The sequence below is a fragment of the Nicotiana attenuata genome, unplaced genomic scaffold (genome assembly GCF_001879085.1).
Source record: "Nicotiana attenuata strain UT unplaced genomic scaffold, NIATTr2, whole genome shotgun sequence".
Lineage (NCBI taxonomy): Eukaryota > Viridiplantae > Streptophyta > Magnoliopsida > Solanales > Solanaceae > Nicotiana > Nicotiana attenuata.
This window is the reverse complement of record NW_017671192.1, coordinates 306777-323516: the sequence shown is the minus strand read 5'-3', so window position 1 is coordinate 323516 and position 16740 is coordinate 306777. Positions and strand designations below refer to the sequence as shown.

Genomic DNA, 16740 nt, shown 5'->3' with positions numbered 1-16740 from the left:
AGCTTCTTGACATCAGATCATCTTGGACGTTTACTGATTCTATTCTTCTGGATGCGCTCTACATTCATCAAGCTCGTAAACTCGCAATTGACTCCAAAATCATTGTTGATTGCTTCAATGAAAATAAAGAAGCCCCTAAAATTACCCATACCTAGACTCATGGTGGAGCTTCATTTCATCCAAATTCTCGGCTGGCCATTTCAAAATCGTCTATACATTTAGAGAAAACAACAAAGTGGCAGACTCTTTAGCAAACTTCGGCTGCGATTCTCAGTTTGACTATAGGTTTTCCTCTACAGCTGATCTTCCTCAACAAATTCAGGTTTTTTCTCTCAAAAAAGTGGGCTTATTGAATATCATATTGGTTTGGCTTTGTTCACTTTCATTTTATTAGCAGTAATGTTTTTGGCTGTCTTGTAGCTCTTTGTGAGCAGGTCTATGTACTTTTTTTTTATGGGTAAGGTTTTGACATCCTCCCCCTTCAGCCACTGACTTGAATCCATAACTCGACCCCGCAAAAATTGCCCCTTCACCTGAAGTCACCCATCAATTTTTATGCAATTTTTATGGGACTTACCCATAAAAGGGGTCCATAACTGCTATTTTCCCACGTGTGTGTATGCTTTGAGCTGCATTAATGCTGTAATGCACAACACCATGAAACATTCAAGTACAAGAACATAGTGATTACTGTAGTAACAACACAAGGGGAAGCAGCATAGAACTACTGGTCACTGTTAAGAATAGCCGTCAATTTCCATCAACTTCAGAGAGTAAATGTATATGAAAATGATTTTCTCATCAGTTCTGGAATTCCTTTATTGATGCATTACACTGAAGTGTACAATTAAGTCTCCCCAGATAAAACAAGCATCAACCTCTCATTAGGCAAACTTTATTCACCAGAACTGGAGTGCAAGCTAAAATTCTCAATAACCTGTGTTGCTTCTATGCTTTTGGCGCTTGGAAGACCAATTCAAATGCAATAAAAGTTAGGGTGGATTGAGCTAGTTTTGAGTTCAATTTGAAAGAAAATGTAACTAGTTTCACACAATCGGGTAATTTGATTGCGCAGAGCTGATTTCCAAATATAAGGTACAACATGCAAGTCATAAATAGAAAATAAGACTGCTATATAAGCTATTCATTCTACAATTATCGAGAGAAGCTAAGTTTGGGCGAAACAGCAGCTGAGTTAATCCAAGACTGAGGTGCTGTTTCATGAGACACTTTTAAGTTTATAGAATTTACAGGAGACTTGGAAGTCTAGCAAGGTTTTCTGCATAGTTGAGCTCACTTCTCTCTTCTAGGCTTGGAGCCTTGGAGGATGAGTTAGGTGGTAAAACAAAAGCTAAGTAAACCGGTTAGACGAGTTTTCCAGCTATATAAAGAAGAAAGCATCTACTTTACCAAATGGACAAAAAAAACAAGTTGTGATGCTCATAGTGTTATATAATATATTTATTTTCTCTCCTCTTTCCAGCTGCACAGTCCCTCGTCTCTCACCTCACTGTCACTGGTGATTCTGACAAAAATTCCAGCTTTCCCTCCATGATACTATTACGTGTCGTTCTGTCCACCTCCCCAGATTGTTCTGCCTGCGCCACTCTCAAGCCTTCAACTTGCTAGTTTTGCTCCCAGCCCATTAAGTTTTTCTCCTTTCAAGTCTTTTCTGCGCATCATGATAGGACCCTTTCTTTCTTCTGATCAAGGACCTTATTCCTAGAATGCTGCATTAAAAAAAATGCTTGAAGAGGGTTCATCTTTTGTAACATGGTGCTGGAAAAGTTGGCCAGATCGGTGATTCCAAACTCCAACAAACTTCCACCTTCCTGAGACGATGAACCGTCTTCATCAGATCACCAAGTCCTGAATTTATTAAACGTCAGAAGCATGATCTTTCACCGGATAATGAACTATCTTCATGAGATCAACAAATCCTGACATACGGTCAAACAAGGATCCATGCAACGATCCATAGGGTCTTATTCCACTTCCTGATTGTCGAATGCTTGGATAACACCAAAAAACAACTTCCTACACTACGAATGGGGACCTAACTGATGACGAAGCTTACCCATCCAATAGGCGGGTACAGGATTTAAACTCTATGGATTCAATCTTTAAAGTTATTAGCATTGAACACATTATATTTTTCATATCTCCATAGAACTTCCCTTGGAACTTTGTTGTATGCTTTTTCTAGGTCAATAAACACCATATGTAAGTCTCTCTTTCTATCCCTATACTGATCCGCCAATCTTCTAGCAAGATGAATGGCTTCTGTTGTAGATAGCCCCGGCATGAACCCGAATCGGTTCTCGGAAATAGACACCCCCTCCTCACCCTCATCTCTACCACCCTTTTCCAAATTTTCATCGTGCGGGTAAGCAGATCCCTATAGTTATGACCAATGCTGATTTTATATATATATATATATATACCTACCTCGGTGCAACCTCTTATGCAGAAAGGGAAAACCACAAGTACATCCATTTGGACTGGAAAAAACAAATGAAAAACTCAAAGCAGTATTCCACTATTCCCCTAATCTATGTCACATGATCCAGGTACATTTGGTTTCCTGTCAACTTTTAGTGTAATTTGAACAATTCCACGAATACACATACCCATGATGCACTCGTTCGATACAAAGTTGTGTAAATTGACTGTTGATAATGCACCAGCAGAATAACTATTTTAAGCCTAAACATAAAATTTCTCATACATTCCAAAAAAAGTGTACACCAGTCAGCCAAAGAGAACAAAATTCCATCCTAAAAAATTGACATAAACTATATAACTTCACTACAAACTGATAGTTCATTTAATTTAAATGATTCCCTCAAAATTCACTAAAAACAACAGTCACAATCAAATGGGCAAAGTGAGGTACCTCCACCATTGGACTTCCCTAAACCCAACTCCTCTTCCGTGTATATAGTTAACCCATCCGCCGTCTTTTTCCTCTGTCGACGTGGCGGCTCAGATAACACGTTGGGAACTCTACTGCTACTTTTATCTTTGGTTTTCTTCAGCTTTTTTGGCTCTGTAATGGAATCTCCGCTTGATTTTGAATTTTCTAGTTGTTCCGGTTTCTTCCTCTTTTTTCCAGCAAATATCTCGTCGATTTCATTGCCTGATTTTGTGGGTTTAGAAGGAGTTGGTTTCGACTTTTCTACAACAGGACTTGCATCCACTGGTTTCGGCTTCTTAGAATTACTCTTTTTTGGCATCCTTAGCTACAAAAATTATGGAAATGTAGGGTTTCCTATTCAGCAAATCGCCAAGAATTTACCTGTGATTAATTGGGAGTGTTTTCTTCTTTCTACCTTAAACCCTAGCTCCTCATGTGAAGTCCACAGAATAATAGATGCACGGCCCACCTATAATTTGTTCAAATCTGAATTTCTACTTCCACTCTTCTAATTATACTTTAGCACGTTGGCTAAAGTAGCAAAGACAATCGCGATACACGGGCCTGAAGTAGCAAAGTCAATACGCCAAAGTTTTTTGTCCTGGATAAGATGCTGAAGTTATTTAGTTCAATTGTAAAAATTTCAGTACTAAAATAGCTGAAGTATTTTTGTCCTCGATTCATTAGTTTTGTCATAAAACTTTTTCAAAAACTTCAACACAAGATGCTAAGTTATTTAGTTCATTTGTAAAAACTTCAGCACTATATAGGCTGAAGGTTTTTTGTCCTGGATTCATTAGTTTTGTCATAAAGTTTTTCAAAAACTTCAGCATAAGATGCTGAAGTTATTTAGTTTATTTGTAAAAACTATAGCACTAAAATAGCTGAAGTTTTTTTGTCCTGGATTCATTAGTTTTGTCATAAAAAATTTTCAAAAACTTCAGCAGAAGATGCTGAAGTTATTTAGTTCATTTGTAAAAAATTCAGCACTAAATAAGCTGAAGTTTTTTTGTCCTAGATAAGCTTTTTCAAAAATTTCAGCAGAAGATGCTCAAGTTATTTAGTTCATTTGTAAAAACTTAAGCACTAAAATAGCTTAAGTTTTTTTGTCCTGAATTCATTAGTTTTGTCACAAGACTTTTTCAAAAACTTCAGCAGAAGATGCTGAAGTTATTTAGCTCATTTGTAAAAAGTTCAGCACTAAAATAGTTAAAGTTTTGTTGTCCTGGATTCATTAGTTTTGTCATAAAACTTTTTCAAAAACTTCAGCAGAAGATGCTGAAGTTATTTAGTTCATTTATAAAAACGTCAGCACTAAAATAGGTGAAATTTTTTTTGTCCTGGATTCATTAGTTTTGTCATAAAACTTTTTCAAAAACTTCAGCAGAAGATGCTGAAGTTATTTAGTTCATTTGTAAAAACTTCAGCACTAAAATAGCTTAAGTTTTTTTGTCCTGGATTCATTAGTTTTATCATAAAACTTTTTCAAAAACTTCAGCAGAAGATGCTGAAGTTATTTAGCTCATTTGTAAAAACTTCAGCACTAAATAAGCTAAAGCGTTTTTTTTTGTCCTGGATAAGCTTTTTCAAAAAACTTCCGCAGAAGATGCTGAAGTTATTTAGTTCATTTGTAAAAAACTTGCACTATATAGGCTTGAAGTTTTTTGTCCTTGGATTCATTAGTTTTGTCATTAAAGACTTTTTTCAAAACTTCAGCAGAAGATGCTGAAGTTATTTAGTTCATTTGTAAAAACTTCAGCACTATATAAGCTGAAGTTTTTGAAAAAGCTTTCTAACTTACTAGATAAATAATTACCTTATTCTTTAATAGTGTATTACTACTATAAAATTATCAGATTGCTAACAATATCTAAATCATAAATTTTGGAAATAATAAACGTGAAAAGAACACAATTACGTGAAAATATTCACAAATTATTGTCTACTAACTTACGTAATTATTTATAATTTATTTTTAAATAATCTGATAAACATACTTATGGCAATCATCATAGAACTGAAGTTTCATAGCAGCACCAACAGTAGCAGAAGAAAGAAGAAGAAGAAGAAGAAGAAGAAGAAGAAGAAGAAGAAGAAGAAGAAGAAGAAAACGAAGGAGGAGAAAGAGGGCCGAAATTGTTTAAAAAGTAGGTACAAGTTAAAACTTTTTTAAAAAATGGGTATAGGTTAAATGCGGGCGACCAAATAGGGTGCCCCGTGCAATTTTTACTTTGATTCGTGGCTAAGTTAAAAAAAGAGTACTCCCTCCGGTCCAAAATAAATGACCATTTTACATTGGCACATCCATTAGGAAAATACAAACTCTTAGAGAAAAAAAAATTTACTAAATTAAGCTTAATTAGTTGTTACTTTGATACATAGGAATATGTAAATAAGGGCAAATTTTGGAAAAATAAAATTAATTCCTTCTTGATTATATAAATAGACACTTATTTTGGACCAAAATAAAAAAATAAAATAGTCACTTATTATGGACCGGAGGGAGTAATAGTTTTAAAACTTGTGCTCATAAATATGGCATAATATTTATATCTATAAATAGAGAAGATTTGAAGCTTATAGGTTCGACATTCTAGCCTTTTAAAGTTTTGGGGTTTTAAATTAATAATTTATATATATTAAATAAATTTTTTTATACAAAGATAGAGTTTGAACCGAAGTTACAGGTTCGGCCCGGCCCGTATTTTATACAATAACTCTTCCCGTGTCTATAGAACTTTGAAAATTTGTTGTATTTGTTGCAAAATATTAGTAAATGTGGATGTCCACTACTCCCACTACTTTTACTCATGATGTAAATAACCTCCCACTACTCATCACTGTTATGATTGTAACTCCCACACCTTCATAACCCATTCCCATGATCTCAATTGTTAATGTCATATTTAAGACAATCATTTTATAACCTTCCTATGTAATAGTATAAATAGAGGCATGAAATATAATATGGGACACACTTGAACACTTGATGAAATAAGAAAATTATTTCTTCTTCTCTTATTCTATTACTTATCTTCTTGTTTTATATTGTTACTTTGAGCTACATTTCTTAATACATTATCAGCACGAAGTTGAGTTCTTTTTGTTGTTCAAGTATATTTGTTCATTCTGTTTTCTTCATTGTATATTTTGATTTCATGATTAGTTTCTTTAATATGCAGTTTTATAATTAAAAATAAAGAATTCTATGTTTCTTTATTTTAAGTTGTTTGCATGATTATCACGTGAAAATTGCTAATTTTCATGTTAATAGAATTAATTGAGAGAAGAATATTTGTTTAATGTTGTTCGACATTTGAAATTGTGTTAAAGTTAGAAAATATTTTTGTTCTAGTTAACATTAAAAATATACTAATAATTTGAAGAAAAAAAATAGTATTCTTTTCTATGGAATTATCATTTTAGTGTATATAGATCACAAATAATATATTATGTCAATCTTTTCTTTACGCTATTATCCTAATGATTTCTAATTACTTATCTTCTTTGATAGTTTTCACTATGTCGAATTTGTCAAAACTTGAGTTTGTGGCACTTGCAAAGAATTACCTATTGTGGGTTCTCGATGCTGAGATTCACTTAGCCGCTAAAGGCCTTGCTGACACCATTACTCAGGGTAATGAGGTATCAAGCCAGGACAAAGCGAAGGCCATAATTTTCCTTATTTATCATTTGGATGAAGGTTTGAAGGTTGAATATTTGACAGTGAAAGATCCACTTGAATTGTGGACTGGCCTGAAGGAAAATTATGATCACCTTAAGGCTACGGTATTGCCAAGGGCTCCATATAAGTAGATGCACTTACGGTTGCAAGATTTTAAGATCGTAAGTGAGTATAACTCTGTTGTATTTTGAATAACTTCCCAATTAAAATTATGTGGGGATGTTATAAATGATGAGGATTTGTTGGAAAAGACTCTTACGACTATTTATGCCTCAAATATGGTATCACAGCAGCAATACCGTGAAAGCGATTTTAAAAAGTATTCTGAATTGATCTCATGCCTTCTGGTGGCTGAGCAACATAATATCTTTTGATGAAAAATCACGAAGCCCGTTCTACAGGGTCAGCTCCGATTCTTGAAGCGAATATGGTAGCGAGACGTGATAAGTCTGGAAAAAGACAGAATAATTATCATGGCCATATGAATGTACGTGGGCATGGCAATGGCAAGAAATGATATAATAATCGTCACCGTGGTGGTCATGGCAAACAAGAGGACAATATGGATTCTCAAAACAATCCTTCAAGAGGAAAAAGTGGTAACTGTCACCGCTGTGGCATGAAAGGTCACTGAAAAATTGAATATCATGCACCTGAGCATTTTGTTAGGCTTTATTAAAACTCCATCAAAAGAAAGGCAAATAATGTTGGAGCATCTTCTGCTAATATCCCAGTGGAGTCTCACTTGACCTTCCAAAATAATTTTGAGGCAGGGCCTTCAAACAAAATGATGATAATGCCGAGGCAAATCTTGCTTTGAATGATGATGATTTTGAAGGCCTCAATGATCTTATTTATTTGGAAGTTGAAGACTTCTTTGGGGATCAAAACTAAAATTTGATCATTTTACCGTGGAATGTAATTATGTTGTTATTTTTATTTTCAATATTTTTTTGTCTCGTTCTAAGTTGTTTTTATTTTCAAGTAGTACTTAAGTTTCTTATGTTGTTGTTGTTGGTGTTGTTAGTTTTTCCGTATTTCTCATGGTGCACTTTTACTTTTTATGAAGAAAAAAAACTCCCAGTCTTCAAATGGATCCAAGATGAGTAATGAAGATTTGTGCCATTTGGATAATGCTACAACTCACAAAATATTAAGAGAAAAGATATTTTTCTCTTATTTGGTTATGAAAGAGGCCTATGTTAATACAATATCTGGTAATACAAAATTAATTGAGAGCTCTGGAAGAGCGACCTTATTACTACCCGGAGGAACGATATTGACTATCAATAATGCATTTTATAGTAGTAAGTCTCAAAGAAACTTGTTGACTTTCAAATCTATTGCCAAAATAGCTACCATGTTGAGACCTCTAATGAAGGGAAGGTTGAATACCATTATATTACTACAACAAAAGCGAGGAAAAAATATGTGCATGAAAAATTACCCATATTTTCTTCTGGGTTATACCACACAAACATTAGTGTGGTTGAATCACATGCCATAGTAAGCAAAAGGTTTACTACTTCCAATGATTTTATCACATGACCGGTTGGGCCATTCCGGTTCTAACATGATGCGCAGAATAATAGAGAATTCAAATGGGCACACATTGAAGAACAAGTAGATTCTTCAATTTAAGGAATTCTCTTGTGCTGTTTGTTCTCAAGAAAAATTAGTTATTAAACCATCAGCAACTAAAGTTGGGATTGAATCCCCTGCATTTCTAGAACGTATACAGGGTGATATATGTGGGCCTATACGCCCTCCATGTGGACCATTCAAGTATTTTATGATCTTGATAGACGCATCTACAAGTGGTCACATGTGTGCTTATTGTCAACTCGCAATATGGCATTTGCGAGATTGTTGGCCCAAATAATAAGGTTAAGAGCACAATTTTCAGATTATGCAATTAAGACAATTCATCTTGATAATGCTGGTGAATTTGCATCTCGGGCCTTTACTGATTATTGTATGGCCATTGAAATAAAAGTTGAGCATCCGGTTGCTCATGTTCATACTCAAAATGGTCTAGCAGAATTGTTAATTAAACGCCTCCAATTAATAGCTAGACCATTGTTAATTAGGACAAAACTTTCTCTTTCAGTGTGGGGTCATGCTATTCTGCATGCAACAACACTTGTGCGCATAAGGCCAACCAATTACCATGAAATCTCCCCATCACAATTAACTTTTGGTCACATCTAAGAATTTTTGGATGTGCGGTATATGTTCCAATTGCTCCACCACAAGGCATAAAGATGGGTCTCCAAAGAAGGTTGGGAGTATATGTTGGTTATGAATCTCCCTTTATTATTAAATATCTGGAGCCTATGACAGGAGATTTGTTTACAGCCAGATTTGTTGATTGTCATTTGATGAATCGGTTTTTTTAACATTAGGGGGAGAAAATAAACAGCTGAAAAAGAGATAAATTGGAATGTATTATCTCTATCTCATTTGGATCCTCGTACAAATCAATGTGAACAAGAAGTTCAAAAGATTATTTATATGCAAAATGTTGCAAATCAATTGCTAGATGCATTTACTAACCTTCTACGGGTTACTAAATCGCATATTCCAGCTGTAAATGCTCCAATTCGAGTTGATGTCCCAATTGGACAATATGATAATGCAAATGAGTCTCGATCACGCCTTAAACATGGTAGACCAATTGGTTCCAAGGATAAGAATCCCCGAAAAAGGGAAGAAGTAAATAATCAAGTTGATCATAATGTAGAGGCAATTACTCAAGAAGATCATAAATACATAACAATTGATAAGACCTCACGGGAGGTTAAAGTACCTGAAAATGATGAAAATGAAGAGATCTCAATAAGTTATGTCTCTACGGGAAAAAGGTGGAACCGAAATAACGTTGTTATTGACAATAGTTTTGCATATAATGTTGCAGTTGAAGTAATGCAACAAGATGAGGATCTTGAGCCAAAATCTGTCGATGAATGTAGACAGAAAAATGATTGGCCAAAATGAAAAAAAGCAATTCAAGCGGAATTGACTTCACTCGAAAAACATGAAGTTTTCGGACCAATAGTCCGAACGCTTGAAGGTGTCAAGCCAGTGGGGTACAGATGGATTTTTGTACGAAAACGAAATGAGAAAGTGAAGTCGTAAGATATAAAGCACGACTTATGGCACAAGGGTTTTCGCAAAGGCCTTGCATTGATTATATGAAGACATATTCTCCTACGGTAGATGCAATTACCTTCAGGTATCTAATAAATCTAGCAGTCCATGAAAAGCTTGATATGCAGTTAATAGATGTTGTCACAACCTACTTATATGGCTCATTGGATAATGAAATTTTTATGAAAACGTCACGATCCAAAATCCCTCCGAATGATTCGTGATGGCACCTAGTCTCTAAACTAGGTAAGCCTAACATTTACTGAAATAACATTAACATTTACTGACTTCAAATTAAATAACTATCAATAAATCATAATTTCCAAAACCGGTGGTACAAGTCATACCTTTCTAAGAGTAGTTATACAAGATAAATACAATACTGTTCCAGAATGAGAAGGAATCAATGGAACGTAAATACAAACGAAGGTGGCTCCGAGGCCTGCGAACGCAACAACAGGTTACCTTGAGTCTCCACCGCGACGACCCGCACAGCTACTATCTATCAATACCTGGATCTGTACATAAAAATATACAAAAGTGTAGTATGAGCACACCACGGTGGTGCCCAGTAAGTGTCAAGACTAACCTCGGTGGGGTAGTGACAAGGAACAGTCAAGACACCTACTGGTCAAATGAAATGAACAAGATATGATAGTAAAATATCGAGATAAAGATAACGAGATAATATCATCAGTGGAGAGAAATCAAAATACAAACAGTAGGAACAATAAAGGGAGAATACGGGTAGTAACGAACAATAACCAAGTAAATCAGATAAACAAGTAAGTCAGATAACCAAGTAAATCAGATAACCAAGTAAATCAGATAACCAAGTTAATCAGATAACCAAGTAAATCAACACTGACATAACAGGATCAGAGACAAGTAAGAATGTATTCAAATAAAGAAGGCAATACCAACTCAATCAATCACATCATGTCTAATACACAATCCCGACCATCTCAATCCTCGGTTTCTCACATCAAAATTCCAACTTCTGAACCTTCGGCACACATGGCACCTTGTGCCCCTATATTTTCTACCTCACTTTTAACAAAAAATCCACATACTATACTATACATAATGTCCGTACAAATGCACTCAGGACGTTCAAGAAGTCTCATTTACCTAATATAAGTAAATTACAATTTCTAAACTAATTAGGAAAGCCAGCTAGAAAAGATGAGGTTGTTTATTTTGAAATTATTTGAGTAAAGAAAGTACCCCTTTCAATTAAAATACAACATCGACTGGATTATTACCTTTAACATGGGAGTTAATAACTTAAAACTTAGTAGAAATTCCTTTTTAAGTAAAATACGATCTCAGACGGTTTTAAGAGGATATAATTGAGAAACTAATTGAATTAGGGATGTAACAATTTTTGAAGTTTGAAGTATTGGAATGTATATATATATATATATATAAATACGGTGAGTTATTGAAAAACACTGCAGGTTCTAATACAAAGGATCACCACAATAAAGGAAATTAAACGGTTTAAACACTTGAATTGATAGTAACAAATAAACACAGCAGCAGAAAGTGCACGGCATCACCCTTCGTGCTTTTACTCTCATTCTCACCATAAGAATCAATATTCACTTTTATTCTTCGTTGTTGCGGCGTGCAACCCTACCCAAATCACATAATATTGTTGCGGTGTGCAACCCGATCCCATATAATATTGTTGCAGCGTGCAACCCGATCCAAATCACATAATATTGTTGCGGCGTGCAACCCAATCCAAATCATATAATATTGTTGCAGCGTGCAACCCGATCCAAATCATATAATATTATTGCGGCGTGCAACCCGATCCGAATCATATAATATTGTTGCGGCGTACAACCCGATCCAAATCATATAATATTATTGCGTCGTGCAGCCCGATCCAAAGAATCCCGGCAAGGGAATAATAAGGAAATAACAATATCCCGACAAGGGAGTCAACAACAAGAATAAACACATCCCGGCAAGGGAACCAACAGTAAGAATGAAATATGTCCCGGCAAGGGAATCAGCTATAACCAAACTTGTACCAACAATTACTTCACAATGAAAACCTCAACTAAACAACAAGACATAATAAGCAAGTGATAACTACACCGGTAACCACAACAATTGGACATGTAATCTATTTGCACGAAGTCATAGAGGAACTCACAATCAAGAAGTATCAAGCAATAAGGAAGGCAACCACATCAATTAAGGAAATTAATGGCCAAAGCAACACGTAAGAATTAGAGGAAAGCTAACAACATCATATGGAGCATATAGAGACAATTTAAGCAATTAATAAACTCAATCATAACGGAATACTTTCCACATATTGAACGTAAGGATCTAAGAACCCTAGAGCAAATTTTCCACAAATAAGTCCGAGCACATACTCGTCACCTCGCATGCACGGACTACAATTAGCATAGAAGACTCAAATCCTAAGGAGAAGTCCCCCACACAAGGTTAGGCAAGATACTTACCTCAATCCGGCCAATTCAATACTCAATTTAGCTTTTCCTTTACCGATTCATCATCGTTCGGCTCAATCTAGCCAAAAACGACTTGAATACATCAAACAATGCAAGAGAAAATAATTTCAATTGATAAAACCATGATTCTTATACAATTTGCAAAAAGTCAACTCCCCGGGCCCGCACCTCGGAACCCGACAAAATTTACAGAAATTGAATACCCATTCCGCTACGAGTTTAACCATACAAAAATTATCTAATTCCGATACCATTTGGTCATTCAAATCATCATTTTACATTTTTGAAAGATTTCACAATTTTCCCCAAATTTTCCTTTAGATTCTCATGAATTTGATGTTAAATCTAAGATATAATCACAAAATATAGTTAGAAATTGATTAGAGACACTTATCCAATGATTTGGAGAAGTTTGGGTCTTTGGAAAATCGCCCATGGAGGTTTAGGGTTTGAGAAAATTGAAAAATGGGTGAAAATCTCGTCAAAAACCTCACTTAACATGCCTCAGATGTCGCATTTGCGACCCGAGGTTCGCAATTGTGAACCCTCGAAAATTGCGAACAAATCAAGGCCGGTAGAAGTCGCATTTGCGACAAAAAGTTCGCATTTGCGAAATGGGCATCGCAAATGCGATGAAAAAGTTCGCATTTGCGAACACACCAGAAACCAGCAATTTTTCCCGACACGAAAATGAGTATAACTTCCTCATATGATGTCCAAATTCGATGATTCTTTTTTCTATGGCTCCGTAATTCTGATACCGATCTAATGGTTCAAACAAAACTGAATTTGGATCTCATTTGCTCAATGTGATATTATTTTTTCTTGAAGAAACGACGATGAAGCATCCAAAAATAAGCACAACATAGCCTAAACCTAGCCGAAACTCACCCAAGCCCTCGAAGCTCCAAACCAAAAATGCACGCAAGTCTAAAAACATCATACAGACTTGCTCATGTGATCAAATCATCAAAATAACATCAAAAACTAGGAATTTAACCTCAAAACTCATGATTTTTTAACTTTTCAATCGGACGTCCAAATCACGTCAAATCAATTCCGATTCTCACCAAATTTCACAGATAGGACTTAAATATCATAACAAACTTGTACCAGGCTCCGGAACCAAAATACGGTCCCGATACCAACGAGTTCAAACATTAATTCATTTTTTTATTTCCTTTAAAAACCAGCACAATAATTTTCTTCAAAAATTTTTTTCTAAGGCTAGGGACTTCGGAATTCAATTCCGGGCATACGCCCAAGTCCCATATTTTACCGCGGACCTCCCGGGACCATTGGAACACAGATCCAGGTCCATTTACCAAATATGTTGACCAAAGTCAACTAAAAACCAAATTTTTAACTCTAGAAATTACTATATTTTTCATATTTTCACATAAAAACTTTCCGGTTTTACGCCCGGACTGTGCACTCAAGTTGATACACATAATATGAAGCTACTCGTGACCTCAAGCTGCCGGACTGGACGCAATTGCTCAAAACGACCAGTTGGGTCGTTACAGAAAATCCCTGAAGTATTTAAAGTTCCTGAAGCACATAAAAGTTCAAGGGAAACTTGTTCAATAAAGCTTCAGAAATCCTTATACGGATTGAAGCAATCAGGGAGGATGTGGTACAATCGCCTAGCGAGTATTTGCTAAAGGAATGGTACAAAAATGATCCTATTTGCCTTTGTGTCTTAGAGGTCTGGATATGAATTTGTCATCATAGTTGTGTATGTTGATGACTTGAATATCATTGGCACTTCTGAAGAGTTTCCAAAGGATGTAGACTGTTTGAAAAAAGAATTTGAAATGAATGATCTTGGTAAGATAAAATTTTGTCTTGGCCTACAAATTGAGCATGTAATAAATAGAAATTTTGTCCATCAATCAACATACCCTGAAAAGATTATAAAGCAATTTACATGGATTATGAACATCCATTGAGTACCCCAATGGTAGTGAGATCGCTTGACATAAATAAACATTCATTTCGGCCTCAAGAAAATGATGAAGAGCTCGTTGGTGATGAAACTCCATATCTTAGTGAAATTGGGGCACTGATGTATCTTGCAAACAATACCCAATCAGATATTATTTTTGCAGTAAGCTTATTGGCAAGATTCAGCTCCTCCCCAACAAGAAGACATCGGAATGGTGTCAAGCATATATTTAGATATCTTCGGGGAACTATAGGTATGGGATTTCTTTATTGTAGTGAATTCAAGTCAGAAGTGATTGTCTATGCCGATGTAGGTTATTTGTCTGATCCACATAAAGCCCGAGCTCAAGCAGGCTATCTGTTTACATATGGAGGTACAACTATATCACTGCGTTCAATGAAACAAACAATAGCTGCCACATCTTCAAATCATTCTGAGATAATAGCCATTCATGAAGCTAGTAGGGATGTATTTGGTTGAGATCAATGACTCAGCATATTCAGAGATATGTGTGATTTTCTTACGAAAAAATATAATCCAACTATACTATATGAAGACAATGCTGCTTGCATTGCTCAACTGAAAGGAGATACATCAAAGGAGACAGAACAAAGCACATTTCACCAAAGTTCTTTTTCACGCATGATCTTCAACAAAATGGTGAAGTTTTTGTTCAACAGATTCGTTCATGTGAAAAATTTGGTTGATCTGTTCGCTAAGGCATCACCAACTTCAACATTTGAGAAGTTGAGACAGAAGATTAGAATGTGCCATCTTCGAGAAATAAAGTGATGTTTTCATTAGGGGGAGTAAGATAGCGTTGTACTCTTTTTCCCTTAGCCTAGGTTTTGTCCCACTGGGTTTTTCTGGTAATGTTTTTAACGAGACAACAAATAAAGCATATTACAGATATGTGTACTCTTTTTCCTTCACTAGGATTTTTTCCCACGGGATTTTTTCTTAGTAAGGTTTTTAACGAGGCGTATTATCTGTTTTTAGGCATTCAAGGGGGAGTGTTGCAAAATATAGTAAATATGGATGTCCGCTACTCCCATTACTTTCACACATGATGTAAATAACCTTCCACTACTCATTACTATTATGATTGTAACTCTCACACCTCCATAACCCCTTCCCATGATCTTTCCCCATGATCTCAATTGTTAATGTCATGTTTAAGACAATCATTTTGTAACCTTCCTATGTAATAATATAAATAGAGGCATGAAATGTGATATGGGACACACTTAAACACTTGATGAAATAATAAAATTATTTCTTCTTCTCTTATTCTATTACTTATCTTCTTGTTTTATATTGTTACTTTGAGCCACATTTTTTAATAATATTTGTGTGATCATAGAAAAATTTCATTTCAAATAAAATAAAAGGTTTAAAATGAATTATTTCTAATTATATAAATATATCATTCTTTTTTCAACAGACTAATAATCTCAATAAGTTGGAAGAAAGAAAGTTTTTACATAATACAAGGAGTGTGTGTAGTGTGTACAGTGTACCCATGTTACATTGTTTAAGGACATGAGCTAATCCCAAATGAATCAGAAGGAAAGAAAAAAGTTGGCCATGGTATACATTATTCTGGATTCATTTCACGGATGATTACTTTTTTCTTTTTAAAAATGTATTATACTCCGCCAATCAAATCCATGCGGATTTTCCTCTGTTTCTTACTAAGGAACGGATCATCTTCTCTTATTTCATATAACATCAAACAAGTACAACTTATTAATGCTGGTTTGACCAAGCTTTTTTGAGGCCAAAAGTGTTTTTCTCAAAAAGTATAAGGTGTTTGACCAAGCTTTTAGAAGGAAAAAAAAGTATTTTTGAGGAGAAGCAAAAAAAAAAAGTAGATTCTCTCCAAAAGCACTTTTCTGAGAAGCACTTTTGAGAAAAATACACTAGTTTTTAAAAATTTGGTCAAACACTAATACTGTTCAAAAGTGCATTTCAAATTAATTAGCCAAACACAAACTGGTTATCACCAAAAAATAAGCTGATGTTAAAAGTTTGGCCAAACATGCTAGTGTCTTTGAAAAGAACTGCGATCATAAACTTACTTATAAAGTTGATGGTCAAACCTTATTTTCATGGAGGTCTCCTAGCAATACCTAAGATCTCTATTTTAAACTTTTCACATTGGAAAAAGTATCTTCTAAGAAAATATTGATCACGTTCAATCATCTCCATTTTACATTCTCAACCTTTACTATGTTCTTCTATTTTTATTCAACTTTTTAGATTTTCATAGTTTCAATTTTGATGTGCTATAGGGTGGTTATGCTTTTTAGTCTGAGAGCAATCAAATTTTCGAAAGACCCTGCACTCCTGCTGAGGAATATATAAGCAAGATGCCATAACTACATGGACACTTGCTAAGTATTTTGATACTTTTACAGTTGAACCAGAGTTGACTCAATTTTTCAGGTATATTGCAACCTTATGATATCCATTTTGTTGCCATGCCCTCTATTTTCAAAATTTTGGTTAACTGTTTTTCCTTTTTAAAATCCCAAAAGAAGGG

At 35.0% G+C, this 16740-nt stretch overlaps 1 protein-coding gene across 1 annotated transcript; it reads right to left on the bottom strand.

Annotated features, from left to right (window-relative positions):
- Window positions 1-1137: 1137 nt before the first annotated feature.
- Window positions 1138-3415, bottom strand: LOC109206583 (craniofacial development protein 2-like). Its single transcript, XM_019369419.1, has 2 exons — window positions 2897-3415; window positions 1138-1869 (listed from the first exon to the last, which is right to left on the bottom strand). The coding sequence occupies exons 1-2, from the start codon at window positions 3234-3236 to the stop codon at window positions 1760-1762; spliced, it is 450 nt and encodes a 149-aa protein (XP_019224964.1). The 5' UTR covers window positions 3237-3415; the 3' UTR covers window positions 1138-1759.
- Between the last annotated feature and the right edge of the window lie 13325 nt (window positions 3416-16740).

What these genes read in the sequence shown, in the direction of transcription:
- LOC109206583 (XM_019369419.1), bottom strand. Translation starts at nt 3,236, where the DNA reads ATGCCAAAAAAGAGTAATTCTAAGAAGCCGAAACCAGTGGATGCAAGT. An exon ending in AGGGAAGTCCAATGGTGGAG is followed by an intron (nt 1,870 to 2,896) that starts GTACCTCACTTT and finishes TAATAAATTCAG; the next exon opens with GACTTGGTGATCTGATGAAG.